The 27,996-nt window shown below is 54.6% G+C and overlaps 10 protein-coding genes across 10 annotated transcripts; 6 read left to right on the top strand and 4 right to left on the bottom strand.

The window, feature by feature from the left end:
* Positions 1-332: 332 nt before the first annotated feature.
* On the top strand, positions 333-1,872 carry A1O7_01837 (uncharacterized protein; the record flags this gene model as incomplete). The annotated part of the gene is made up of 2 exons (XM_007755873.1): positions 333-978; positions 1,031-1,872. 2 exons carry the CDS (start codon positions 333-335, stop codon positions 1,870-1,872), a joined length of 1,488 nt encoding a protein of 495 aa, XP_007754063.1.
* Positions 1,873-2,525: 653 nt separating this feature from the next.
* On the bottom strand, positions 2,526-3,750 carry A1O7_01838 (uncharacterized protein; the record flags this gene model as incomplete). Its single annotated transcript, XM_007755874.1, has 2 exons — positions 2,526-2,701; positions 2,892-3,750. The coding sequence occupies 2 exons, from the start codon at positions 3,748-3,750 to the stop codon at positions 2,526-2,528; spliced, it is 1,035 nt and encodes a 344-aa protein (XP_007754064.1).
* A 1,643-nt stretch (positions 3,751-5,393) lies between these two features.
* A1O7_01839 (minichromosome maintenance protein 7 (cell division control protein 47)) lies at positions 5,394-8,007 on the bottom strand (the record flags this gene model as incomplete). The annotated part of the gene is made up of 4 exons (XM_007755875.1): positions 5,394-5,507; positions 5,562-7,473; positions 7,524-7,654; positions 7,708-8,007. 4 exons carry the CDS (start codon positions 8,005-8,007, stop codon positions 5,394-5,396), a joined length of 2,457 nt encoding a protein of 818 aa, XP_007754065.1.
* A 472-nt stretch (positions 8,008-8,479) lies between these two features.
* Positions 8,480-12,252, top strand: A1O7_01840 (uncharacterized protein; the record flags this gene model as incomplete). Its single annotated transcript, XM_007755876.1, has 2 exons — positions 8,480-8,581; positions 8,629-12,252. The coding sequence occupies 2 exons, from the start codon at positions 8,480-8,482 to the stop codon at positions 12,250-12,252; spliced, it is 3,726 nt and encodes a 1,241-aa protein (XP_007754066.1).
* A 474-nt stretch (positions 12,253-12,726) lies between these two features.
* On the bottom strand, positions 12,727-14,726 carry A1O7_01841 (uncharacterized protein; the record flags this gene model as incomplete). The annotated part of the gene is made up of 3 exons (XM_007755877.1): positions 12,727-13,709; positions 13,762-14,635; positions 14,688-14,726. The coding sequence occupies 3 exons, from the start codon at positions 14,724-14,726 to the stop codon at positions 12,727-12,729; spliced, it is 1,896 nt and encodes a 631-aa protein (XP_007754067.1).
* Positions 14,727-15,177: 451 nt separating this feature from the next.
* A1O7_01842 (40S ribosomal protein S26E) lies at positions 15,178-15,701 on the top strand (the record flags this gene model as incomplete). Its single annotated transcript, XM_007755878.1, has 3 exons — positions 15,178-15,225; positions 15,302-15,404; positions 15,487-15,701. 3 exons carry the CDS (start codon positions 15,178-15,180, stop codon positions 15,699-15,701), a joined length of 366 nt encoding a protein of 121 aa, XP_007754068.1.
* A 1,287-nt stretch (positions 15,702-16,988) lies between these two features.
* On the bottom strand, positions 16,989-18,535 carry A1O7_01843 (CMGC/CDK/CDK8 protein kinase; the record flags this gene model as incomplete). The annotated part of the gene is made up of 3 exons (XM_007755879.1): positions 16,989-18,108; positions 18,154-18,355; positions 18,463-18,535. The coding sequence occupies 3 exons, from the start codon at positions 18,533-18,535 to the stop codon at positions 16,989-16,991; spliced, it is 1,395 nt and encodes a 464-aa protein (XP_007754069.1).
* An 838-nt stretch (positions 18,536-19,373) lies between these two features.
* On the top strand, positions 19,374-20,853 carry A1O7_01844 (uncharacterized protein; the record flags this gene model as incomplete). Its single annotated transcript, XM_007755880.1, has 2 exons — positions 19,374-19,466; positions 19,516-20,853. 2 exons carry the CDS (start codon positions 19,374-19,376, stop codon positions 20,851-20,853), a joined length of 1,431 nt encoding a protein of 476 aa, XP_007754070.1.
* Positions 20,854-22,012: 1,159 nt separating this feature from the next.
* Positions 22,013-23,886, top strand: A1O7_01845 (uncharacterized protein; the record flags this gene model as incomplete). Its single annotated transcript, XM_007755881.1, has 4 exons — positions 22,013-22,093; positions 22,195-22,589; positions 22,640-22,926; positions 22,994-23,886. 4 exons carry the CDS (start codon positions 22,013-22,015, stop codon positions 23,884-23,886), a joined length of 1,656 nt encoding a protein of 551 aa, XP_007754071.1.
* A 373-nt stretch (positions 23,887-24,259) lies between these two features.
* Positions 24,260-25,111, top strand: A1O7_01846 (uncharacterized protein; the record flags this gene model as incomplete). Its single annotated transcript, XM_007755882.1, has 3 exons — positions 24,260-24,364; positions 24,412-24,714; positions 24,776-25,111. 3 exons carry the CDS (start codon positions 24,260-24,262, stop codon positions 25,109-25,111), a joined length of 744 nt encoding a protein of 247 aa, XP_007754072.1.
* Positions 25,112-27,996: the final 2,885 nt, after the last annotated feature.

Consider the following 27,996-nt stretch of genomic DNA (forward strand, 5'->3'; position numbering starts at 1 on the left):
TTGAGTATATGCGGTGTACGAGTTGGAAGGATTGGGAAAAGTTGTTCGAAGATTCGACTTCTCCGCAAAAAGTATTGCGAGGCTGACACGAGGTTTTCCCGAGCATGTGTGCTGCTTTAGGCAGACCCTTCGTGAACACTCCTCTCCCACCTTCGAGCGGAGAGGGACAATAGGGCGGCATCCATCTCCGCCCAGAAGAGGATATCCCATCGCGGATTTACTTTCTCGTCTCCCAGGTGCAGTTCAAGTTGAAGCTGCTCTTTGAGCTTGCCAGCGAGCTTTGGCTTACGGCCGCGCCGACTCTATCCCGGCGAGAGCCGCCCGCTAGCATCATGTCTCTTTCGGTATGCTCCGAATGTCTCTCGCGGCTCCGAATATCGACCGCACCACGGAAACAACTGCCCATTGCCGCGGCGGCATGGATGCAGACAACCTCCTTTCACACGACCGCCGCACAGTTCAAATCTCCGCTTCTGAAAAAGAAAGCCACGCAACAAGGCTCAAGCGGACCTCGCGCGCGTCAATCTCAATCCGCGCGTCTAAAGAAGAAATCCCGCGAAAGGCCAAAGCTTCCTCCCGTTGGAGAACGGCGAGCTCAAAGGCGGCGGATCGTTCTGAGCAATACCAATGCCATACCCGTGTCTAACATAGAGACGTGGAGTAAGGATAATGTGGCCGAAGAAAAGTATATCGGGCAGATGGTGGCCCTGGATGGCGGGCTGTTGGATCAACTGAGAGATTCGAGGGCATTCAAGACGACGCAGAATTGGGGTTTGTTCAGGAGACCGGCGACGTTGATCAGACAGGAGACGATCAAAATTGCCAAGGATATGCAAGATATCGAGGGCTCGGATGGTGCCAACAAATTCGTTAAGCGTCTGGTTATTGGCGAGAGAGCGAGTGGGAAGAGCATTCTGATGCTACAGGCGATGAGCATGGCTTATATGAAGCAATGGATTGTCCTGAACATACCAGAGGGTAAGTCCATCGCTCTTTTCGACCTTAACTACGTTCTGACATTTGTCCACAGCCCAAGAACACGTCAACAACACGTCTTCCTATGCACCTCTGCGACACACAGAAACAGAGACGGAGCAAATGTACACCCAACCTCATCTCACCCAGCTCCTCCTCCAACGCGCCGTGGCATCTAATGAGTCTGTCTTGAAATCCTTCAAACTCAACCACAGTCACGCGAAACCCCTCTCGCTGAAGAACAACGCCACGCTTTACGACCTTGCCCAGCAAGGCGCGGCGGACTTCCACGTCGCCTCGCTAGCCTGGCAAGCTCTGTATAAAGAACTGAGCGTTCCAGGGGCAAACCGTCGACCGCCCGTGCTCGTCGCAGCAGACGGGGTTGACCACTGGATGGGTTCGACGCTGTACCGCAACAGCGAGCACAAAATCATTCATGCCCATCAATTCGCACTGGTGAAGCGCTTCACCAACCTTTTGTTCTCAGATCTCGGTACTGCCAGCCCGTTTGTCAGTGGTGGAATGGTCCTCTTCAGCACGTCCGGAAGCAATACCCCCGCGCACCCAACATTCGAACTCCTCCTGTCTCAAATGCGCGCCGTCCAAAACCAGCACATGGCGCCCACCGACCCAGACTTCCCTCTCCCAAAACCTTATAGCAAGGCTGATGAGCACGTCCTCGCCCTTTCCGGCGCCGCCACCGCTCACAACAATGTACATCTTATGGAACTCAAGGGCCTCGACAGAGAGGAAAGCAGGGGGTACCTGGAGTACTTTGCACGCAGCGGAATATTGCACAAGAGGATCACAGACGGGTTTGTGGGCGAAATGAGGGGGTTGAGTGGAGGGGGTGTTGTCGGAGAGTTGGCTCGGTTTGGCAGGCGGGTTACTGCATAGGTTGGATTTGATTGACTGGTCTGGGGTGAAAAGAGTCTTGAGGGGAGTGGGAGTCGGAGAGGTGCGTTTCATGAGGCGCGGCAGGTGCCCCACTGTCCTAGAATTTTGGATTCGATGGGAGGAGGGACAACGGAAGATGCTGTGATTGTGTCGGATGAGAGAGACACGCCATTCCCCATATGGATTGTGCATTGGTGGAAGGAAGTCCAACAGCTTATACCCTTGCGGTAATCAGCATAGAGACAGACGGCGGGGCGAGAGTGGATAGACTAGCAGGTCGCCCTGGACAGGGATGTAGTTCTCCCGGTCTTGCGCGGAAGCATTGTGACTCATATGTGCAAAGTAGCTAACAGGGTTGGGTTCGCCATCTCGAGAAGAGCGCGGCATCATGATATGAACCACTGCATTCCCGTCACAGCGCAAACACTTCTGGCCAGAACAATGCGACATACTGCCAACCTCCCTCCGCAAGCTCCCTACGCCATGTGTTTGTAGCGCATCCCCCAGACACACAACACAGCGTCTTCAAGACAGGTTATGTACATACATCCCGACATCCACGTCTTGCCGCCGACGATTTTCACCCTCCACTCTCAAGCAGGCGTCGTTTCACCGCGCATTCCGTTCGCCTTTGACCATTCACCTCCGGCCGCCTAAAAGATGGCCAGAGCGTTGGGCGGGCTTCCAATCCCGCCAGGAACGTTGAGCGGCACGCTCGTCAGCAGGAACGAATAGCGGCCGATCTTCTTGCAGTGGTCGCCTAGGGCCTTGAGGTCCCAGAGTTCGCCGATGGGGAGGCCGAAGAGGGAGAGGAAGTACTGGTGGAGGACTGTGAACGTGTCATGTTAGCTTGGAAGATGGGGGGTCGAAACAGCAACGAGGATAGTGGCGCAGCCGGTCGCCGTCATGCTCTTTGTGTTACATATGCTCTCGTACCTGCATCCTTCGGTCTGGCTTCCTTTGCTGTGACGGGGTCTCAACGTGCTTGTGCCGTAAGGGAGCACACTTCTTTCACTTACCAAGCTCTCCGATGCCGCCTTCGCGGTTCCCTTCATCCTCGACTACTGGAGGTAGCTGCTCAAAGGCGATGGCGTCGCCCGCGACAGCGGCGAAATGGTGGTTCCACACCCACCTGGCCGACTCCCGAACGCCCTTGACGCCGACGGCCTTGTGCGTGCCGAGCAGGCGTTCCTGCTCCTCGGCGTTGGCGGCGCCCAAATCCTCCGTGAACCCAGACCGCACAATGAGGATGTCGCCGTGGCGGAACTCGGTGCCCTGGTGCTTGGCCACGGCCTCGAGGTCCTGCACCGAGATGGCGTGGCTGGAGAAGCAGTCGTACGTGATGCCCTTGGCCTGGGCGTAGGCGCGGTAGTCGAGCAGGACGCCGCGGCCGACCAGCCCGCCCCGGTCGTGCCAGTGGTTCAGCGTGGGGAGGGCCTTGTCGAGGTCGACGTTGCCAAACTCCTGCACGAGCTGGTCGCGCGTGGGTTTCACGCCGTTGTAGCTGAGGCCCGTGGGCTGGTGGGCAAAGTGCACCAGGCTGTCCCACTGCGAGGAGCACTGCGTGTTGAACTCGAGCTCGTCGTCAAAGCCGTACAGGTCAAAGGGCCCTTCCTTGAACGACAGCACCTTGTGCTCGAGGCCCTTGCGCGCGAAGCCGGGCTTCTTGATGGCGCCGATCGGCCAGTTCAGAGACACCGACACGCCGTCGCGCGCTTCCTTGAACGCCTCCTGCACCACCTTGGGCGTGAGCAGGTTCAGGCAGCCGAGGTGGTCCTTTTTGCCGTCCTTGTCGAAGACACCCCACGCGCAGCCCTGGGGCATGCCCTCCACCTTGGGCAGGGAGTCGAAGTCGGGAAGGTTGGAATAGTCTGCCATGGTCGATGTGGCCACAATGAAGGTGAATAATAATTGCTTGTACGGAGGCCGAATACCCTCGGGAGGAGCCTGGGGGCCCTAGATATATGTACGGGACCGCGACACGACTTCGGATTGTCAACAGAGCTCGTGTCAACACACCTGTACTCCGTCATCCCCGAATCCTGTAGAGAGCAGGCGGGGTAATTATCGTCTTCGTGCCATGGCGCGCAGCCCCTCGATTGGAGTTCTAACCTTGTCAGAGCCTCGGGTAAACACAGAACCAGTATGGAAGGTTGCTTGCCATAGTAGCTTCGGTAAGGACAAGCCAGTGAGTGCCTAGGTGCCTAGACTCGAGGCGGGGAAGAAGTTTGTCGTCTGTGGTACAATCCGACATTCACGGCATACGGCGTCCAAGGCGAGACGGGAATGACACTAGGCCGGGACAGTACTGTGCAGGGCCTGATACTGTACGAGGTTATACAGTATCCTCTCCAAGTTTCCGAAATAGGGATCCCGTACTCCGTACTGTACCAGCCACTTCTTCCTCGGTAATGCACCCCCTAGTGTATATCGTGATGGCCTTCATGGTCTTTGTTGTCTTCATCCTGATCGTCCCCAAACTCTCGGACGCTGTCGTCGCCCGGTGGTCCGAGACGCTCTGAATGCATTTCTAGGAAGCTGTTGCCATGTTGCGGCGCCTGACGAGCAGCGTCGCTGCTTTCATATCCTCCGTGTGCCCCGAAAACACGACTACCCATCGCGGTGCCCGTGATATGGGCTACAAAGATTCACGAGAGCCTGGTGATGAATCGTCGAGTTGGTCGTGGACGGTGCACGACGAGATTCCGATGTCCTTGTACTCGTGGGACGAGCAGCCGGCACTTGTGATGGACGAGGGCTTGTGCTGACGTGATGAGCGTTCGCGTGCCGCCGGTGGTATCTGATGTGGTTGGCCTCGCTTTTCAGACCAGCTCTTACGGCGTGGCCGTGCTGGGAACCCCGGTCCAGGGAATGGTGGTGTAGATGTACTCGAGCCCCACGAGGAGGGTCGGGGACTTCTAGACATTGTAGGGGAAAGATACGGTTCTTGCCCTGTATGAAGGTGTGTGTCCGTTTTCGTGGTATACAGTGGCTGGCCAAGGAGTCCATGTGCAGGTGAAGGATATTTTAGGAAGACACGGGCAGCTGGATGACTTACTCCGTAGTCGATGGAGATATATACGACCTCTCCAGTAGACGGCTCACTATATTATATATAAAGCCCTGCCCTAATCATAGCAGCATACTCAGACACGGTAGACAACTGAGCTGTTGCTCGACTGCGTCGATTGTTCGTCGCTGAATAAGAGAACCCTCAACATGTTTTCAACTAGACTAGAGTTGGTCAGATAGGCGTTCATCGAGTTAGAGCCATCGCCGTGTTCGCGGTCTGATACTGTGATCAACCCCTGCTGCCGCGAGGCTTACAAGGGCATGGGCGCCAAAAGAACCCATTCAAGTCGTCCACCATTCGCGAAACCACAGCCCATTGACCCGCTTGATAAGCTTGGTCAATCTGTCGCACGCCTGAAAAGCACCGTGCCATCTACCGCATCGTCGCGTAAGAATGATCAGACCAACCAAGGCCTGCGGATGAACCTTCTTAAATCATAGCGAGTCCATTACTCGTCCTCGTCTTCACCTTCGTCTTCGCCCATGAGCTCATCGTTGTCTGCGTCATCGTCGCCGGCCTCGATCCAGACCAGCCGAGTCCCATTGTTGGCGACTTGCCAGACCTGTTTGCCGGATCAGTAAAGGCCTCTAGCAGGAAGAAGCAAAGTATCACTTACATCTAACAACTCATACTCCTCGATGGTCCTGTGAAACTGCTCACTCGTGAAGCCTCGTGCCGTGACTAGCTCGGTCACTCTAGGCAGACTGAGCTCTCCTCTGGCGCCACTACCCACACTCGCCGCGCCCGACTCTCTCATGCCGCGTATAAGATCGTATATCCTCGACGAGACCGTCTGATCGCCGTGGCTGCGCTGATCAGCGTACAGACTCGCCTTGGACACTTCGATCAGCCGCAACGCTTCGTCGACATCTTCGTTGACGACCTCGGTGCTGAATCGCAATCGAGCCAGAGCCTGCGAGAGACGTAACACGCCCAGCAGCGTCCTCGGCGAGATGTGCGTGAACTGCTTCTTGCCCCCTTCCTCGCGCTTCTGCTGCTGTCGCATCCGCACGTACGCGCCCACCATGTACTCGCTTACAGCCTTCGGGACGTTTGGCCGGAACGTGCGCGCTTGCGCGATGTATTGCCTGACTTCGTGTGGGGAGAAGACGACACCTTCGCCTTCGCGCTCCGGGTGGCGGTTGTGCATGTGAACGTGGCACACGTGCTGGGCCAGTTCTTCGTCTGCTTCGCGCGAGGGGGTGTCGAGGATGAGGAAGAGGATGTCGAACCGGGAGAGCAGCGCGGCGGGGAGGTTGATGTTGTCAACGGGAGAAATGCGCGGGTTGTAGCGCCCGTAGAGCGGATTCGCCGCTGCGAGGATGGACGTGCGCGCGTTCAGAGTGGTGGTGATACCGGCCTTGCTGATCGAGATGGTCTGTTGTTCCATGACTTCGTGGATGGCGGTCCTGTCGCCGTCGTCCATCTTATCGAATTCGTCGATGCAGCAGATTCCATTGTCGGCGAGGACCAGGGCACCGCCTTCGAGCACCATTTCATCTGTGACGGGGTCGCGCATCACTGCTGCTGTTAGACCGACTCCGCTGGATCCTCGACCCGTCGTGTAGACACCACGGGGCGCAACTTTGGTGATGTACTTGAGAAGTTGAGATTTGGCCACGCCGGGGTCTCCCATGAGGCAGACATTGATATCTCCACGGATGCGCATCCCGTCGCCCATCTCCTTTGTCACGCCACCAATGAGTAGCAGAAGTACGGCCTTTTTGACATCGAGGTGACCGTAGATCTCGGGTGCGATTGATCGAGCCAGGTATTCGTACATGTGCCCCGATGCTTTGAAAGACTCGATCTTTCGAATAATGCGAGGGTCAGTCTTCAGGTCTTGGTATGCTTTCTTGTGCTGTGTAATATTTTGTGCTTCGAGATAGGTATCTGTCAAAAGTCCGGCTCGGATGGCTCGAAACCCCGTATAGGGCGTGGGTAGAAAAATGCCGTCAATATCGACAACATCGCCCGGGTTCATCTGCCGTGCAAGGCTACCATTGCAGTGCACTGTCAATGTTCTTGGAATGTGCCCAACCGGGACCTGATCTGCCATCTCCTGGATCTTGACCTCTTGAAAGGGTAGGAACTTGGACGCGCGGGTCGAGGCAAATAATTGACCCTTGGAGTCGTTCTGTTTGCATTCTTCTGCCGGACACATCTGTAGCGGCGTGAATTGCTTGGCCGAGACCGGCTGGAAGATTTCGCTGCCACAACGATCGCAAGTGTAAGCTTGAATTCGGATACTGGGCTTGACGTCTGATACTCTTGTCGTGATGCCTCGCACAGTGATGAGATGTCCGAGGTGCTCTCCTCGCACTTGTCGCACCGCCAGCGTTTTCTTGCCAGTATCGGTACCGGAAGGCGTGAGAGGCTTGAAGTTCAAGGTGTATCTCCTGGTGAGTTCCGCTGGGAACGTCGAGACAGGCGCCGCAGCTTCAGCGTCTGTTTCAGCAGCAGATGCCACCGTTTCATTGCGCTTCAGTCGCTGAGCCATAATGATATCGAGCACGTCGTCTTTGAATCTGGAGTTGCGTCAGTGCCTAGATCTGCCAGACCGACGCACACGACGTACGAGATCTCTCTGCTCGGTTTCGGCATGATCTTGTCTACCGCCTCGGAAAATAGGTCGACGTAGTGCTTGGTATTGTTGGTGACGGACTCGACCAGTCTCAGATGTACCTCGTCTCCTAACGACTCTTCAAACTGTAGCCCTGTTATCAAGCGCTCTATTTCGCGCTAAGAACCAGTATGCGCACCTCGTTCAGATCATCCAGCTCTATCAAAACATTCTGGCGCTCCCGATCCGCCACCTCTTGCAACATATCCATATACTTCCGCTTCCCTCGGCGTCGCGACACTGCGCGATCTTCGTCTGCGATGTCATCCATGAAGTCGTACTCATCACTAGTGTGGTCGCCATCAAGGTGGAGTCCATCGATCGCTTCAGCAGCTGCGTCGGAGGAGGTCCTGGAGGTTTCAAATTTCTCCAGGAAGGACTGGAATGCGTCTAATTGTTTGTCGTAGTCGGCGATCGCTCTGTACTGGAGGAGCGCCATTGTGCCGTCTGCTGGTGAGGAAGGTGGAGGAGATGTTGTTGTTGGAACGGTTCCAGCGACTGAAGGACTGTACGAGGTACAGGGGGTTGGGCCTCTGCATGCTCAGCGACGCGTCGTCGCGCGAAAGCAACGCGTAAATTACTACGGCGGGACATATGGACCCAGCTGGGTAGAGGTGGTAGAGGCTCACGCGCTACTCCGTACTCCGTACTACTTCGAAGCATTAACATCATACTGCAGCTTTCTTCCCACCGGACTGTCCGCTTCGAGCCGAGGTTCCGACAATGGCCGAACTCGAAGTGATGCTCCGACGACAACATCCATTCTCGGACGCATCCTATCATTCTTTGATTTTTGGTCTCGGACAGTGTTTTTTTGAATTAGTGTCTACGCCGTAGTTCCGGCCCTCTCTGACCTGGGTCTCGTCTCCGATGCTGTGGTAGGCGCCTTCTCATACCCCGAGTACACAAACATGGCTCCTCCTGTCCGAGCTGAGGTCGCCTTGACCTCCCTTCAAAACTGCTTGGTCAACCTTCCTCCAGGATTGATTGCGTTGATCAGCAACACGAACATTGTAAGTTGCCTGTCATCCGGTCGCCTCTCGTGCTTATTCCCTGGCAGCCAGCTCAAAATGTGGTGGTCGAACTGCAATATCGATCTCAAACTCTTTCATTTGGGGCTGTCTCCAGCGGCAACACTGCCGGGTTCCAACGATGCGCATATGTCGGATGGACTGGAATGCCAAGTCGGACGAGGCCAGCGTCTCTTTTGAATAACGATCGTGCTCGACCAGGAAGCAGGGAGCAGGATGTCCAGACTATTGAGATTGACACGACGTTCGCCAAAGTCCTTGGTCTTGCTGAAGGCCAGAAGATCGGAGTCCTTATTCACCTCGATCCGCCTGTCGCTCACAGTATCAACATCGAACCCTTGACCCCCGCGGACTGGGAGATCATCGAACTTCATGCCACATTTCTCGAGCTCAACCTGTTATCTCAAATTCGCGCGCTCCCTAATCCTGCATATAGTAGTAAAGCTACCACCCAGGCGGAAACCGCCCATCCCTTAACGTTACATCTATCACCAACATCAACGGCAAACATCGTCGTCACCTCTTTGGTCCCGCCAATACCAAACACCATCCCTTTCGCCAAGATTGCGCCAGACGCTGAAGTCATAGTGGCGCCCAAGACCCGACCCAAGTCTAGCAGAAGCGATAGAAGAGATGCCAGAAGTACGGCAAGCAGACGTAGTGGCAAGAGCGGCGTCAGCTCAGCTCGCAAAGCCGTGCCGACGAGGCCTGCTCTCTTCGTGCGCGCCATTGATCGCGCAGTGGCAGACGGCTTCTTCGATGATGCTTCCAACGCGACACGGACTAACCAGCTCTGTGTCTGGATTGGTGGCGATGTGATAGAGTCAGAGAGCCTGAAAGCAGCCACATGGGTAAACGTCACCGTCGTCAAACCCAACGGCATGCGCGCCCAGCTAGACACGACTCAGCTCAACCGACTGAAAGAAGAAGAAGGCAGTGAAGTCGGGAGACCTGCTTCTAAGATCGTCGCTCGACTACTGCCTTGGCAGTCTCCTGTAGATGGCAACCATGCCGTGTTGTCCTCTTCTCTTTGCAAGATACTTGGTGCTGAAGGACTGGTGGGGGTCATCGTCCGAATCCAGGCTGCAACCCCGCCATTACCGCGCTATTCGATCAAGAAATTCCAGTTCTACCCGTTCCTGCCTCTAAACTCGAAAAAGAAAGACGGTCTTCAGTTCGGTGGAGATTCACAAGCAGCCAAGCGAGCTCTGGCGGACAAGTTACGAATGACCTTTGCTGGAGATGACGATCTACTGGCTGGTCCTCTCACAGATGGAATGGTCCTTCCCTCGTTGGGTGATGCGTCGTCTGCGGCGTCATTTGATGGGGGCATCCTGCGGTTTAAGCGCCCAGCAGAAATGGACGAAGATCCGGACAATAAACCCCTGTGGGTGGTCGCACAGGAGCAGGACCATGAGTTCGAGATCAAAGCCGAAGTCGCCCGGCCTGTTGAGCTGACGACCTTGTTCCCCACCTTCGCCCACGGCCTTCCAACAAGGCTACCTATATTAATTGGTGCTGACGGGGTCCTGCAGCAGTGCATGTCGAATCTGACATTATGCTCGTCGGTTTTGCTGACTGGTGGCGTCGGCTCGGGAAAGACGTCGCTCGCGCATTGCATCTCCCAGAGGCTCCGAGAGGACTATGTCTTCAATGTGACTTTTTTTGACTGCCAGAAGCTCGTGACGGATGAGACTCGCGTGTCGACGGTGAAGGAGACCTTGACACGGCTGTTTATGTCAGCATCTTGGTGTGCCAGGCTCGGTGGACAGTCAGTGGTTGTGCTCGACGACCTGGACAAGATTTGCCCCAGCGAGACCGAGTTGGAAGTTGGCAATGACAACGCGAGGAGCCGACAGATCACCGAAGTGCTGTGTGCCATTGTACGTCAGTACTGCAGCATCCATTCCGGCGTCGCTTTGCTTGCGACCGCGCAGTCCAAGGACTCGCTCAATAGCATCATCATCGGAGGACACATTGTCGGCGACATCATCTCGATAAAGGCTCCCACGAAAGAGATCCGACGCGATATCCTTGCATCACTGACCAGCGATGGCTCTTCTCAACCGCCGCACAAGCACACCAGAAACGCAAGCGATACGCGAAGCATGTCCGAGAATTCCTGGATGGACCCGTCGAATCCATCGTCTCGACCAACGTCTTCCGCTGGATCCCCAACAAGCGAAGGCTTCCGCGTTTCCCCAAGCCTCGACTTTCTCGACGTCGCCGGCAAGACGGATGGCTACATGCCTGCCGACCTGGTACTCCTCCTCGTGCGCGCCCGCAACGAAACCCTCACCCGCATGATTACATCTAACGACGACTCCTCCGACACGCAGCCCACACTGACAAGAGCCGACTTCGACGCAGCGCTGAGGAATTTCACTCCCTCATCCCTCCGCAACGTGACACTGACGCATTCGACCACCACGTTCTCATCCATAGGCGGCCTCCACAGCACCCGGAACACGCTGCTCGAAACGCTGCTCTATCCGACGAAATACGCCCCGATCTTCGCTCGCTCCCCACTCCGCCTGCGCTCCGGCCTCCTCCTGTACGGCTACCCCGGCTGCGGCAAGACGCTGCTCGCCTCGGCCGTTGCCGGCGAATGCAACCTCAACTTCATCTCCGTCAAAGGGCCCGAGATCCTGAACAAATACATCGGTGCCTCGGAGAAGAGCGTGCGCGATCTCTTCGAACGCGCCCAGGCCGCAAAGCCGTGCGTCCTCTTCTTTGACGAGTTCGACAGCATCGCCCCGAAGAGGGGCCACGATTCCACGGGCGTGACGGATCGGGTCGTGAATCAGATGCTCACGCAGATGGACGGCGCAGAGGGCCTAGACGGCGTGTACGTCCTAGCCGCGACGTCCCGCCCGGATCTGATTGACCCGGCACTCCTCCGACCAGGGCGCCTGGACAAATCCCTCCTCTGTGACATGCCCGACATGAACGACCGGCTCGACATCCTAAAGGCAGTGAGCACGAAACTGCGCCTGCCCCCCGAAGTCGAGAACCGGCTGTTGAGCGTGGCGCAACGCACCGAGGGTTTCAGCGGCGCGGATCTCCAGGCACTGATGTACAACGCGCATCTGGAAGCGATCCACGACCTACTCGGCGACAAGACGTCCGGATCCTCGTCCTCGCATGCAGCGCACAACAACAAAGACACTTCCTCCCTCTCCAACGGCACGGGGCCGGGCAAACGCCGCAAGAAACACGCCTCGCACTCCAAGCACGACTTCATCCAGTTTCTGTACTCGCCCGAGGAGGACGCGTTGGCAAAGAAGTCGCTCGGCACGGGCGCCTCGGCCGCCGAATCCAAAGCCGCCGTGGCGGCCAAACTCGAGGACCTGAAGATGATGCGCAAACGCGAAAAGGCCATGCTAAGGAACACCTTTGCGCGCCGCACGTCGGGCCCGGAAGCGGCCGAGGAGAATGCGGGTGCAGGTGCCGATGCAGACACCAAGGACGACAAGGTGGTAATATCCTGGCTGCACGTGGAGAAGAGCCTCGCGAGCACGCGGAGCAGTATTTCGCCGGACGAGCGGAGGCGCTTGGCCGCCATATATAGGGAGTTTGTGGTGGGGAGGAACGGGGAGATGCCGTCGGGTCAGGGCGGACGGGAGGTTGGGGGCCGGACGAGTTTGATGTAAAGGCGCCATACATATTGTGGGAGGTACAAAGGATGTAGTGATTGTAGTTGAGAAGATGTATGCAAGAGACGCAGTCAGTCACGGCTACATGTCATTGTACATCTAATGAAGCGAGGAGACGTTGGTCAGCACTTGAAGTGGAACGAACCATCAGGGCCTCCATTCTCGCCCCGCCCGTCTCGTGAATGCTTTGAGGAGACAGTCGCTGAGTGGCATGGACTCTCCGCCCTCCAGACAGCCTTCGCACAGTGTTATAAACGTGAATGTTCAAAGTGGAGAAGCTAAAGGTCAACCTATGTCATAATCTCCATACCCGTACAACATTAAGAAGGGAAGAGTCTGCCCAAGCTGAAATCAAAGTCACCCCACTTACACCAGCAGTCGCGGTACTGACAGCAACGACAGTACACATTATCAAGCGCAAGCATGGGTATCATCACGTTTTTCACGCCGGATCGCTCCTCTGCGTGACGCCTACTTTGCTGTTGCTCGACTAATCGCAAAAACACCGACAATGACCACAGCAAGAGTGACAATGGCACCGGGAAGGAGTAAGTCATTCGGCACGCCGGCAATGATCTGCAGCTGCTCCTGTTGCTTGTGCTGCTGTACGGCCGGTGCTCGCTTCGATCGGATCGTCTTGGCCACGGGGACGTCTTCTTCTCCTTCATCCTCGTCGTCCCCATCTGCTTCTGCGGCCGCTGCTGCTGTCTTCAGCACAGACTCCGGTGGTGTGGGTGGTTTGGACAGCTGGGGATGTGGATCAACGGTCGCGGCAATCGGTGGCTGTGCCGGGTCGTGAACGAACAGGTCGACCTTATCCCGCTTGCCTTGCTTCGCGAGCAATATCGCGTCCAGTAGATCTTGGTCTGTGGTGATGGACACGGTATCTCCCTCGTTGTCCATATAGCTCAGTGCGTAACCGGCTTTGCCCAGCTGGCCGTCTTCGACAGCGGCTTCGCCTCCCACAGCCTCAACTTCGCCGCCAAGCTTCGAAGTAACCTGGGCGACCAATTCAGTAACCCCGTGGCTGGCGAGGACTTGAATACGATGAACACGACCGCTGGGAGCCTTAAACTTGAACGGAAAGGGCGTCTCGGTCTCCACCGGCGATTCAATTGAGGGCAGCACCTCCGAATGTGCATCATCTCCACGATGTGAGGCGGAATCGTGCGGCATGACGCTATCGCCCCGTTCAAAACCGGGACGACTAGTCTCGGATTCCATCATCGAACGATGGCCGGGTGTAGTTGGGCGATGGCTGCCCTCACCCGACATGATGGATTCGGTGTCATTGTCCATTGATAACCAGAATTTGTTCCAAGCCGGACCTTCGGACTCGCCTGAGCCCATGGTGTTAATTTGCTCCAGGGTGGCGTATGTCAATTTGAGGACATCCACCATACCGACGATCTCGCCTTCACCGTTCATGACTGGGAGGTTCAGGTAGTGTCCGTCTGTAGCGCGCGTTAGCTTGTGCCGTAGAGGCATGATCATGTGACGACTTACCATGCATCTTCCGCAAAGCTGCTTGAATACTCATGTCCGTGGGTGCAAAGTCGGGATGAGGCGTCATCACTCTGACCACGCTGCAGTTCAACGGATCGAGACCCGGCGCAATGACCCGCAAGACCACATCTTTGCTCGTAAAGATACCCGTGATCGAGCCTTGGTCTTGCACCAAGACTGCCGTGGTATGGTTCTCCTTCATGAGCTGGGCAGCCTCTTTTACAGAGGTCCTAACCGAGACTGTTGTGGGAGGTAGTCCATTCAAGACCGACTCCAAGGTAGGTCCTGACATCTTCTGCCTCAAAGCCTCGACGTACTGAATGATCTGTTGAGGCTGGCTCGAGCCGAGTTCCGACTGCACGCCCTCGAGTGCATCGTAAAGCTTCCGGGAGGAACTGTATGCGCGTTCCAGCTTTTCCATGGCCTCGTAGAAGCATTTTGTGATATCGAGGATACCGGAGATATCTTGATTCTCGTCCATGACAGGAAGATGTCGGAAGCCTTTCCTGACCATAAGATCCAAAGCGTCCGTCGCACTCGTATCTGTCCTCGCACACAGGGGGTTCTTCGTCATGATCTGTTCTATGGTGACCTGGCTGGCTTTGATACCAGCTCCAACCACGCGGAAAGCCAGATCCTTTGCCGTAAAGATACCCGCGATTCTATCGTCATCGTCCGTAACCAGGACGCAGTCTTCTCGCTTGGCAGCCATCAGCTGGGCGGCCTCTGCAACGGTGGTGCTCGGCTTGATCTGTAGAGCCTGGCTAGGCTTGAGGGCGAGGACTGTGCCGGGGGGGGCTTTACGCGTATGTCGTGCACGAGCTGGGGCATGTTTCTTTTTGCTGAGATCGGCCTCCATCTTACGCCGGATAGCCTTGATAGACTGTCAGGCACCAATGTTTCAGCTACAGGTTGCCAAAACGTACCTCATCTCTCTTGCTTTGCTTTGCCCGACTGGCGGACATGGTGGAAGTGCCCGACATTTCGCTGGGTGCTGTTGTGCTCGCGGTCGACTCTAGCTTGGGACGAGGGATGGCTGAAGGAGAGTCTGCAAATGGGAGTTGACCTCGCCTATTGGGGGTTCCTCGGAAGGTACCGTTGACCCCAGACATAGTCTAATTAGCAGGCAGATCAATCAGCCCGGACTGCGAAAGAGAGGTCACAAATCAGGTCGTTTGTTTGGTGATCGATTGGGCTTCGTTCACAGTGTCCCAATGCCAAAGATTGAGACGCAGATGACCTGCAGGAGACCCGCTTCGAGTAAACAATGGAAGCGGAAAGTTTGGCGGAGGCTTATGTCATCTTGCGCAAATCTTGGCGAATTTGCTCCCACAGATCCGGTCTGCATTTTGACGTTGCCGCTCAATTTGACCATTGAGCCAGCTCATCGACGATACAGCATCCCAAAACGCCAGTATGGTCAAGAAGCGAGCGTCCAACGGACGTAACAAGAAAGGCAGAGGTGTATGTCGCATTTTCCCTGAAAGACTGCGCGAGGCATGCTGCGTACTGATATCGACTAACGTGTGTTCGCTTCCAGCATGTCAAGCCCATCCGATGCTCGAACTGCTCCCGCTGCACCCCAAAGGACAAGGCCATAAAGAGATTCACCATTCGGAACATGGTCGAATCAGCTGCTATCCGTATGTCTATCTGGCCTCGAAATTCTTCCCGAATTCAACATCCAACCGCGCGCTGAGGTCTAACACATTTGCTACGCTACAGGTGATATCTCTGACGCCTCCGTCTTCACCGACTACGCTGTCCCCAAGATGTACCTCAAGCTGCAGTACTGTGTCAGCTGCGCCATTCACGGCAAGATCGTGCGTGTGCGCTCGCGAGAAGGCCGCCGAAACCGTGCCCCGCCGCCGAGGATTAGGTACAACAAGGACGGGAAGAAGGTCAACCCTCAGCAGGCCGCTAAGACCGCGCAGGCGTGAGGTACTCTGATTTTTGGAAGGTCTGGTTGGAACATGGCTGCTGGTGATGGTTGATGAGAAGCCCACGACGCAAGTTATGTGGCACCGCAAGCAAGATCGAAGCAGTGATGTGCCGGGCGGATAAACTGTAGCGGTTGCTAGTCGCCACTGAGAGCATGCGGAAGAACATATGGCACGATAGATGAATCAATCGGCGCAATGGCAGTTGATCGACTGTCGAATGGCCACCAAAACGTCAAGGATCTCGGTCATAACGAAGATGCAATTACACGGGAATTGCCTGACCTACCAAATGATTGACTGATTATTACGTGGTGCAGCAGGAACGTGCGGTAGTACCAACAGAACGATCATCTGCGCTGTAGTGTCGCCTGTCGTTGTTGTTCGTCCACACTTAGTTGGGCGGCAAGACATCAGACTTTTTTGTGCATTGTGGCCGATCCGCCTCATGACAACTCTGAAAAAGTGCTGTCCTGTTTTGAGAGAGCGTAAGCGCATGCCTACACGGGGTGAGAGCTAATTCTCTGGACAGACCGATGCTCTCCATAACCCTGTTCATCGGGCCCATTGGCAGCCCTGCACCATCGGGAATCGACTTGTGTGCGGCGGTTTTCCTCCAGCTGAGTAAAGCCAGCCATCAATGCTTGTTTCCGACAGCATGCTGATCCGTGTTCATGTCGAAGAGGAGAGCGCATTTGCGCGACGACCTACCTCGAGCAAAGCGGTGACTTGTGCCTCAACTGTTCCCGGGAGGCGATACAACGCTGTAGCTTCGTTGATCGCGTGCCCAAAGTCGAAGTCTGCATGCATGGCCTCAGAGATACTTGAGTGGCTTATGCAAGACCGCGTGGTCGGTGAGTAGCTCTTTCCTGAGGAAATCCATGTCGTTTAAGTACCCATAGGACTGCGACGTCCAGCCCTTTCTCGCTCACATGCCATTTAGGTGCGGCCGTGCCGTCGCCAAAAGAGGTCCTGGTCCCTTACCGTGGACGTGTGCCTGGATATTCCCTGTATCAGCATATTCTTTGTTTGCTCGTTTTCCTCCGTTTTGCTAACGCGAGTTGCACATTCTCGCCACGAGTTGTTTTCGGTGAACGGTGTGGACGGTCATGAAATGAGTGGCCAGCTGTCATGGCCGCAGTTCAATAAAGTTCTTGCCTCAGCAGGTAATCAACAAACCGCAGCGATTGTTTGTCATTCCAGCGTGGGTGAAATTTAGTCGAGCTGAGATGAAGCGGCCTTCTCTGGGACTGGAACGAGTCTTCGCGTTCTTGTCTATCGGAGCCACTACCTCCTCTTCGCAGCTGGAAGAAGCGAATCGTCCGGTAACCCTCCTCTTTTTGTGCCAGGCAGACTGCCTGTGCCAATATCGTTGGTCTCTGTGCTCACTCTCCGGTGTGGATATACCTCGTTAAGTCCCTCGAAACAATTGTTGCTCACCCATATCTTGCCGTGATGAAGTCCTTCGTCAGCATTCCTGAAGTATTCGTGATGCAGAGCTTGTTCAGCCGTCAACCGTTGCTCCGGATCGTACTCAAACAACTCAGACAGGAGTTGAAAGCCGCGCTGACCTGGGGACTTGTCTGAAGGGTAGCTGGCATGTTTCAGACAGTTGTTGTACCAAGCTTCGAGACCACTGCCATTGTTACCGAGTCCACGATTCATGCTGTTGGAACTCGGGTAAAGACCCCCGGGGATGCCGCCACGCGAGACAATCAGCGACTGCAATTGCGGGTATTCCGGCATGTCGACCAAACCTTTCCAGTTCTCACGGCGAGGCATACCCAGAATCTCTACAATCTTGCCCATCTGATTTCTTTGAAAGGGCACGGTCTTCTTGCTGTCCATCTTAGTTTCTTCACCTTTGAAAATTGGCCGCAGGCTGAGCAATTCGGCAAAAATGCAGCCCACAGCCCACAGATCTATGGACGGAGTGTAGTGTCGTGCGCCTAAGAGCAGATCAGGGCTTCGGTACCAGATAGTCACCACAACCTTGTCACCAGAGTACAGTGACGACAGGGGTTTGTGGAACAGTCGAGCAAGACCAAGATCTCCGATTCGCACATGGCCTGAGCTGGTTACCATGATATTTGCTGGTTTCAAGTCACGATGGATGACCCAGTTCTGATGGAGGTAGAACAGGCCATTGAGAAGTTGGAATAGGATCGACTTAATCATCGTAGCAGGAATCGCTCGCCTAGTTGGTTGCGTGTGGTGATGGATGATTTGCAATAGATCATGCTCGCAGTATTCGAAGACCATAAAGACACATTTATCTTCCAGTATAATTTCTGCCAGATGTACCAGATTCGGGTGCGTCAGTTCAGTGCACAGTGACATCTCACGGATGGCCGATTGGGACAGCCCGGTGTACTGCACATTGTCGCCCTCTTTCTCTGGTTTGAACCTGTCCGTGTCAGGGCAGCCGACAAAGATGGAATGGGGCACATACTTCTTGATCGCATAGAGCTCTTTCGGCGGTGACGTCCCTACGGGACTCGAGGGATCACCCTTCGGGTTCTTCTCCACGGCCTTGTACACTCGACCGTAGGTGCCGCTGCTGATGAAACCTATGATGTTGTACTTCTGGCCGATTTTGACCTTTGAGGTATAGCTATTTCCGGGCTGCTTCTTGTCAAGTCCTCTAAGACCATCTAGAACGCCAAGTTAGCCGGATCGCCTTCCGGAGTTGGGAGTTTGCAATTCGTCCTCCCGGGCAGGGTATAGCTCGCGGTTAGATATACACGCATAGAAAACCTACCTTCGAGCGCAGCCAGCTGAGTGGTCTTTCGCAACTGCTGGGCAATGTTCAGGCTTGTACCGGAACGGGACATTCCGGGAATTGACATAGCCTGAAGAAATACCAGCAGTAAAGTTTCCCTTCGAAATGTCCTGATTACGCGTGGACCGACATGCCCATAGGAGCTCAAGAGCGTAGGATAAGCGAGTCCGCAGGACTATTCAGGACTTCGGGACCATGCTGCGAGCTTGACGCCAGTGCTGGTTGTCAGGCAGGGTCCGCAGTCGGCGACGATCCTGGCCCAGACCGAAGACAGTGGCAAACTAGTTCTATCGCGGAAAACAGTGTGAATGCATCCAACATCAGGTTCGAAGATGTCCGATAGAAAATGCGTACGAGTACGACTTATGGTTCGTGAATATGATCGACAGCAAGCGCTGTCGTCAAGTGAGCGAGTGGCGCCTTGTCGTCTCTCGTCGTACCTGCCCTGCCGAGCCTTCGTACACATTTGGGCCAATGAGGCTGCACTGTCCCTGTCTCGAGCCTGCGTAAGGTTTGCAACTGGCTTGTTTCTTCGTCGCCATCCAATATTGCTCAAGGACTCCTTCCTCTTTGTCCATCGGAAGGCGCCGCCCCTGCTTGCTTGGACCATGGCGGTCTCAGACAACTCTTCTGCCTGTCTGCAGGCCGACTGCCAGGTGACGCAGGGCTCTACACCACTACGCTCGTTATCACTACCCCTGTTATTGTGTCTTGCTCCATAAAATAAGGTATGTTTCCTTCGATGGAACCTCTTGTATACACTCTCGATCAGATCACGCAGCTATTTCAAAATGGGTCGAGCCATGCTAACCAGGACCAGCAGTGGCTACAGAGCCATCAAGCAAGCGGTTCTAGCTGACCTCTCATCAACTCCTCCCCGAAGGAGTCCCATGGCTCCTCCAGAGTTCAACGGTATCACGCCCTTTCTCCTCTATACCATCGGCATTGTCACGCTCGGCCCACTCCTCTTTGGCTATCATTTGGTAAGACTGCTTACACGACTTCCGTCAGACATGCACTTACAGGCGCCAGGGCGAGCTCAATGCACCCCAGAAAGTCATCACATGCAAAGTGGACGAGATTCCTGGATATATCGCTCTCGGACTCCCACAATGTCTTCCAATGAATGCCTTTGAATGGGGTATGATTCAGTCAATGTTCACCGTGGGTGGGTTCTTCGGTGCCATCTTCTCTGGTGCCCTTGCTACAAACTTCGGACGACTTTTTACCATGAAATGGGCAGCGTTTTTCTTGGCTATTGGACCCATTGCAGAAGCGCTCGCAGGCAAGATGTGGTTGCTTGCTCTTGGCAGAGCACTTTCTGGTATCGGAGCTGGTGCAGCCACAGTTGTGTGTCCCTTGTACATCTCCGAGGTGTCACCCCAGAACCAACGCGGGTTTTTTGGTGCCTTCACTCAAGTCCAGATCAACTTCGGCATCGTTGTGGCTCAGCTCTTGGGCTACTTTTTGTCAACATCGGGGAAGTGGCGTTGGATCCTCGCTAGTGGCAGCTACATCGCCGGATTGATGTTTTTCGGCTTGACCATAACTCCAGAAACCCCCAAATGGCTCGCTGCAAACAATCGGCCTCGCATGGCTAGGGGGGTGTTGCAACGGCTTCGAGGCAAGAATGCCGACATTCGGGAAGAGATGGAATCCTGGGATATGTCAGGAGAAGCCGAGGAGGAGAGCCTTCTGGGACCTCCCCAGGGCCCTCGACCACAGAAACAGGCCAACATGTCTATCATTGACGTTATCAGAATCCCCAAGTACCGACGGGCGGTGATTGCCGTCACGGGAACCATGATGGCTCAACAGCTCTGTGGTATCAACAGCGTTGTCATGTATAGCGTTGCCATCCTGGGAAAGATCATGCCCAAGCAGGCCGGCCTCATCACCGTTGTTGTTTCAGCTGCGAACGTCCTTATCACGTTGTTAGCGTCACCCTTGCCCGACAAGATTGGCCGCAAAACCTGTCTACTCATTTCAATCAGCGGCATGGGCTCGGCATCAGCTATGCTCTTTGCAGGGCTGGGACAGGACATTCAGTGGCTGACAGTGATCGCCATCACCCTCTTCGTTGCCAGCTTCGGCATTGGACTGGGACCGGTTCCATTTATTCTGACAAGTGAGCTTGTGGGCGCTGAGGCTGTTGGGGCAGTCTCGAGCTGGGCACTGGCTGGGAACTGGTTGTCCACCTTCCTCGTGTCAATGTTTTTCCCTATTCTGAACAATGTGCTTGGAAACAAGGTCTGGTGGATCTTCGCAGGAGTTGCCTGCTTCTGGGCTGCTTTTGTCGGTCTCTTCGTGCCCGAGAGCAAAGGCAAGGCGAGTGCAGAGGAGGTCTGGGGACGAGTGCGACACGCGTGATTAGTCGTCAAGACCATTGTCAATGTTTTTCCTTGGGCAAGACCTGTACGCGTCCCCTACCAAAACTCGATCCCTAGGTAGACACCTGTCTTGTTGCCTCTGAATGACAGTGGCATGTGAGAGCTTGAAGAGGTGCGCGGAGGCAAATGCAGCCTGTATCATTAGCTTATTGGTAGACTTCTGATCCTCCTGAAGCTGAAGGTCACAGACGTATTTTTACTTACCATGCTGCATTTGTTGTATCCTCTGCTCGGACTAGATTGAGCGCGGATTTTTCGCTTCGTCCCAGGGCTCTTGCCAATCGTCACCCAAGTTTGGAATTGTAAGGTGGAGAATGCAGACTCGGATGGAAGACGCTCCGAATGCTGCAGCCGATGGGTTGCCTGAGATTGCCACAGATTCCATGCAGAGCCACGAGTTTTACACAGTACATACCTCGTAGAGTCGTCGCGAGTGTTTCACCCCGCATTTCGGCTTCATTCCAAGGTTCTTTGTAGCCTCTCCACATCTTCTGCATAGATCTTTTGCTCTTCACACCTCGTGCCGTGACCCGTCGGTTGTGCGAGAGGCCACGCTAGTCCATCACTCACACGTCCTCTCAACTCCACCCAACCGTCCTCTGTGGCTTGGGGCGAAATCGACGACGTGCATTTTGCGGTAAGTGTTCTGCTAGCTGGTCGGGCGTATCCCTCCTGGCTTTCCTGTTGTGTGACCTGGACTGATGTCGGGAGTAGAGGCCGCACATTCAAGCTTTTGCCCATCCTGGGAGCTGCATCCGGCATGATAGACGTTGACACCTTGTGCTGCCGAGGTAGACTCTCTCCAGCAAGCCATCTGTTTGGTCCGGTCACCGTCATGGATTTGGAGCTTGGTTACCATTTTCCTGGTCACGCTGGTCCACAGAGCAGAGCGTTGCCGGATCTGGAAGCTCGAGCACACTTGGGCTCTCTTTGTCCGTTAAACCATCTGCACTGTGCCACAGAGCTAACTGAACCCCAAACGCTGGTACGTCCGTCGAACAGTGCTGCTCCGACCAGAGCCCGACGCACAATACCTAGGCACGCTAGGTATATAATGGAGGGTGCTTCGGCGCCAGAGCACACTTGCTGTTTCTTCCAGCAGGAAGCTAAAGGTTCAGTACTCCTACAGTCCGGTCAAGATGCCTTCTTTCTGCTTCTCGCTGTTAGCGGCGCTCGCGCTGCTCTCTTCGTTTGTCTTTGCACAGAGCCCCCTTCCGCAGGTGGACTTAGGCTATGAGATCCACAAGGCCATCAGTTTCAACGCAAGTGCCACTAGCCACAGGCAAAGCAATACCTCTTTGGGGCTAACAATTCGCGACAGCAAACTGGGCAGACTTACAACTTCTCCAACATACGGTATGGTCAGCCTCCCGTGGGAAACCTTCGCTTTGCCGCCCCTCTCGCACCGACGGGCAGAAATAAGGCCGTCCAGAACGGTAGCGTGGGCAGAATCTGTCCCCAAGCCGGCCCGGCGTGGGCTCCTGTCGCAGCGAAATTCCTACAATATCTTGTAGCGGGGAATGCATCTGCGTTCAACCTTACCCTGGCAGAGCAACAACTACAAGCAGCGTCTCAAAATACGTCCACAGCCCCGATCGATCCGAGGATGACCGAAGATTGTCTGTTCCTGGACGTGATCGTGCCCAAGAAAGTCTTCGACGGTGCGAGAAGCCGAATCAGGAGACGCCAAAGCAGCGGTGCGCCTGTTCTGGTCTGGTACGTCCAAGTAGATCTTCGTCCGTATTGCGGTGACTGACCCGAAGCAGGATCTACGGTGGCGGGTACACTGGAGGATCAAAGGGAGGATCCGGTAACCCCAGTGGTCTGATTGCCTCTAGCCAGGCCGGTGGTGGCAACGGTATCATCTTTGTGGCCATGAACTACCGCCTCGGAGCATTTGGGTGGTTGGCTGGTCCTTCTTTGCAAGCTGCAGGAGGGGTTTCTAATGCTGGCTTGTACGACCAACGACTCGCGCTCCAGTGGGTTCAGCACCACATCCACTTGTTTGGTGGAGATCCGAAACGGGTGACGGTGATGGGAGAGTCTGCTGGAGGTGAGTGTACTATGCCCTTTGCTTTGTCGACAACCACATCTGGACTAATGACTGACAACTCGTGGAGGTGGGTCAATCGTCCACCAGATTACAGCTTATGGTGGCCAGAAAGGCGTGCCCTTCCAGCAGGTTATCTCCCAGTCGCCAGGTTATCTACCGATATCGTCGTACTATGTCCAGGAGAACACCACGCAAGCATTTCTGTCCTTGTTGAACGTCAGCACCATCGAGGAAGCGCGAAACTTGTCATCCACATCCCTGATGATCGCCAATGCACAGCAAGTTGCAGCTTCGAGATACGGAAGCTTCTCGTATGGACCTGTCGTTGATGGCATCTTTGTTCCGGCCTTGCCCAGCATCCTTCTGAATGCCGGCCAATTCGCCAAGAACGTCAAAGTCATGGTATCCCATATGCTCAGCGAAGGTCCTCTCTTCACGCCGCCCGACGTCCGCACCGATGATGAGCTGGAAGCTTTCATGCGGCAGAACACTCCTCAATTCCCCACTGAGCTCGTCAACTACGTTGTGCAGACGCTGTATCCGGCACGATACGATGGAAGCCAACCATATACTTCTCCGATTGAGCGAACCATCTTGTTCGTAACCGAGGCATCTTTTGTCTGCAACAACTATTTCCTCAACAAGGCCTATGGCAATCAGACTTACTCGTACCAGTTCGCTGTTCCACCAGGATTTCATGGCTTCGATATTCCCTATACCTTCTACAATGGACAGCCGACGAACGTGACAGCTGGTATGGTTGCACCTGTTGGCGTAGCGCTTCAGACCTACCTTACCAACTTCGTCATGACGGGCAACCCGAACGGACGAGGTATGCCACCGTTCCCTATGCAAGGGAAGAACGCCAGCATGAACTCGATTGGTACTACGATTCAGCGCGTCAAAGATGATACCTCCAACGAGAGGTGCGCATGGTGGCAGAAGACACTCTTCGCATAGGCAGGGCACGGCGCCTACCGACAGCGAAGAAGACTTGACGATGCACAAATGATGATTTAGTTGAACCGAGATCCCTTCGCTTCCTTCCACTGAGTTCTGCGTCTGCACAGCTATTACTGATAAACAGGTGCACAATATTAATCTGGGATAGTAGGCAGTGATCATGTGAAGTCGTTTGGGTGTGGAGGAGAAGTTTACTGTCAAATGGAGGCTCGCGCTTCATCTACGTCCTGTAGTTACACAAGCTTTTCTTCACTTCAGCTTCAGCTCACCTCACCTTCACAGCTCCAACTAATCAACGCCGAGCTCTTAAGCACCTCTCGTCTCCTTGTGGCTGGATCATTCTTCGAAGACATCTACATCAAATCTCACCATGGTATCGACGCTATCAGTGGTCAAAACCGTCGTCCTGCTGCTTCTCTACGTCAGATGTTCAGTCGCCAGCTACGAGAAATGGGAGGACCTTCCAAGCTGCGCTGTAAGCAGGTTCCCAACAGGATGATACCTGACCTGACGTTTATTTAGCAAGACTGCCTCACGCAAACTGTCAACGCTTCTCTTGCAGGCTGCAATGAACTTTCCATCGGCTGTTTCTGTGACAATGGCTTCGCGACTGCTGCCTTCGAAGTTTGTCTCGCTTCTGACGGTCCCTGCGACTCTGACCCTGTGAATACGGACAGCGAGGACTTCGAGAGCAATGTTCTCTGCAATGCCAACACCGACAGTGGCTTCCGTTTCACCGCTGTGAAGGGTACCGAGACCGTCATTCTTGGGCTGGGCGCAAACAAAGGCGAGGGGATGACTATGGCCAACACTGACCAGGGACAGGTAAGATGGACGGGTTCTGAAAATCGTCGTCCTGCGAGGCTAACTATACAACTTGCCACAGACTACGGCCCCATCATCTGCACCTTCGTCCAGTCTATCCAGCAGCTCTCCCACCACGGTATCCGCCTCTGTAACCAGTCCCGCCTACACTTCAGCTCCCGTGGCAACAAGAATTACTCCTGGCATTCTAACCAGTGTTTCCACCGTTGTCGTCGAATTGTCCAGCGTTGAGGCAACAAGTACAGCCACAACCGGCACATCCATCGAATCTGCTGTCACTACCGTCGTTGTAGTAGCAGCGGCTTCCGCCAAACTCACGTCCATGCTGATCTTCGTGTCAGGGTTTTTGATGACCTGGGTACCAGCGATTATTGCAGAGACATTTGGTTGGCCTTGAGACGGCAGGACACCACCTCCCTGTGTCCTGTTGCCGACCCGTAAGTGTGGTTTCACCACGAGAATTATCATACCGTCGCTGGTGTTGGATATGGAGGAACCAGGAGAAATTCCTTGCTGGCGTTTTACAATTGTAACAACGGTTGCGCTGATAGCAACACAACAACAACATTTTCAAGATCATGCTTCCTCAACGTCCAATGTCTGCGCTTCTTTACGATCGTGCCTCGCAGCCTCGGGTTTCACAACTCGGAGCTTGTGCCCGCAATGGTTACACAAAATATCTCCGGCAAGTGTCACGCTGCCATCCGTTGTGCATCTCCTCTCACCCATTCGTACCATCTCTCTTCCATGTGGTAGCAGAAGACGTGATTCGGGTTACCTGTTGATCCCGCTACACACCTAGTATCAGCAGATACCATACGAAAAGTCATCGACAGTCATCCACGCCAGCAACCTCACTGCCAGTCTGCTGAGAGCGCGTTGAAGAGCAAGACCAGATCATTTTAACCTGGTCGCCATCGATGAGTCTTCGTCTGCCATGCTCAGCATCTATCGACGTTTGAGATTTCAAGCTTTGCACTGGCAAATGTCACAAAGCTTTGCTGTGTCCATCTTCCAACCTACAGCATGACATATTCTTGGGCGCCACAACAGGATCTGGTATCACGCTGATGAAGTTGGAATCTTCTGCAGTCGTTGTTCAGGAAGTTGCTGCGACTGACGAGGGTTTCCATAAGATTACCTCCTTCCCTCGTGCCTTCCTTGCTTCGTTTCTTTTCCTCCTCCTCTGCCATCACTTTACTTCGGTGCCTTCGGTTTGCGCTTCGACATCTGCTCGTAACCTTTTCCCGCTATCCTTAAACATGATCTACACTCCTTTATCCTTGCACCACAATGGCTTTATTTAACACTATTATTTTTATCCTCCTGCTCAGGGCGAGCGGCGCATTCGCTCAGATTGGCAATCCGGATGCTACACCGTCGACAGATCCGGTGCGTTCTTTCCTTCGATACGACGCCACTCTGCAAAGTTCACCTCTGACTGGAACGAGGCAATACTCTCAGGATTTCTCTGCGTCTCCCAAAATATGTCATCACTCGTCCTCTCTGCACCTTTCCAATTCTCATGCTTCCCCGTGCCCTCCATCGACTTCGCTGTCGGTGGCCTACACCCCACCAACTTCTCCCTCACAACTTATGTCACCCGCACCTTCAGCTTCAAAATTGATAGGTGCGTCACTATTCTCCGTCTCTCAATCGACCTCTCCCATCGCCACTCCAACGTACGCCCAGATCTCTTCGTCTACCAGTCAGTCGAGTCCCGGCGTTTTCTCAAGCATTCCTCCAGTGTCATACTGCGCTGGAACACTGCGCTGTCCGCAAAGCCACACACCTAACTCAACTACAGACACAATCCTTGTCACCACAACAGCATCAATCACAGTCTACGTAACGTCAAGTACGAGCACTACCATTCCTTCTGCCTCCCACTCGGCAAGCATTGGTCCAATTTCACCTGCGCAGCCAGCCCTACCTCCAGCTTCCCATTCCACAAACGTGGTAAGTGGTCCATGGCTTCCGACTTCTCCTCCAGTGTCAACGCCAAGAACAAGTCCATGCGGGAAGAGCACGGGAAGCACAGGGACGGAAGGCGGAGGTAGCACTTACTATGCAATCTCTTCAATCTCGGTGTCCCCCATAGGGCCTGGTCCACACAGCGACGAAACAGGTAGTCCTATGATCCCTAACACCACCGTGAAAGCGACAGTGTCGACGACCACGTTCGTGACGAGCGCATGTGGCGCCCGTGGAGGAGGTCCGGTGTTTAGCAGCAGCAACAACGAGAGCGGTTGTGGATTGAGCAGTGGTATCGGCGCCACCATTAGTGTCTATGGCGGAGGACAGCCTTCCAGTACCACCGGCGCAACTGGTGCTACCACTTCCAGCCATGCTGGCCTCGGCGGAGGGAGTACTGTGCCGGGTGCAGCAACACCATCACCCTCCGCGGCTTTCGCTTCCGGTCATTTCAGGCGTGACCACTTCTCACGCCAGTACAAGCACCAGTATACTCACGACCATCGCCACGACGACGAGCACAAACATCAGTACACATTCTAGCGTGAGTTCGAGTGCCCTGCCGTCGCACACTGGTGGGGCTGTGGCTTTGGGAAATGCTTGTGATCCTTTCTTTGCTGCATTCTTGGGCACTCTCGTCTGGATTGTGGTGTCAACTCTGTGATTGAGGTGGCCCTAAAATCGGCCGTGAGTTAAACAAGGGACCAGATGGTTAGGGTTCAGTTTGCGGAAGAGGGGTGAGGGGCGGTCGGTTGGTGCACAGAAACGACACTGGGTCGGTTTCAACGGGCGATGAGTAATGAACGATGATGACGATGGAATCGAAGCATGCCTGCAGCACCCATGCAGATGTCGAGATATTCAGTGATACTGTACTTTGTTCAGTAGCTGGATAGATCAGTCGGATCGAGGCTGTAATCATGACTTTCTGTAGAGGATAGAAAACCAGATAGTGGAATAGACACCGCTTTAACCACAAAGACAAGTTACTGTACTCACGTGATAAGGATTGCGACCTACCTACAGTAGGTAGGTACGGAGTAGGGACAGTAGGGACTCCCCTTCTCGGGGCATTGCTGCACTGCAAAGGTTGAGAGCCCCCCGGAAGCGACCGCCACACGCCTAATCAAGCACGCTGCCAAGCATTGATTTAAACCTGAAGGGCCCTGAGACCCCAGTCACCGTCCACTCACCTCCCACCCACTGTAGATCGTACCTCGGCGTCAAGCAACGATAAGCATGCCAATACCCACAAGCACGAGGAAACACTCCGACAGAGATACGCGTACACAGTGGGAGCAACCGAAA

Source organism: Cladophialophora yegresii (genome assembly GCF_000585515.1).
Source record: "Cladophialophora yegresii CBS 114405 chromosome Unknown aczIN-supercont1.1, whole genome shotgun sequence".
Classification (NCBI taxonomy): domain Eukaryota; kingdom Fungi; phylum Ascomycota; class Eurotiomycetes; order Chaetothyriales; family Herpotrichiellaceae; genus Cladophialophora; species Cladophialophora yegresii.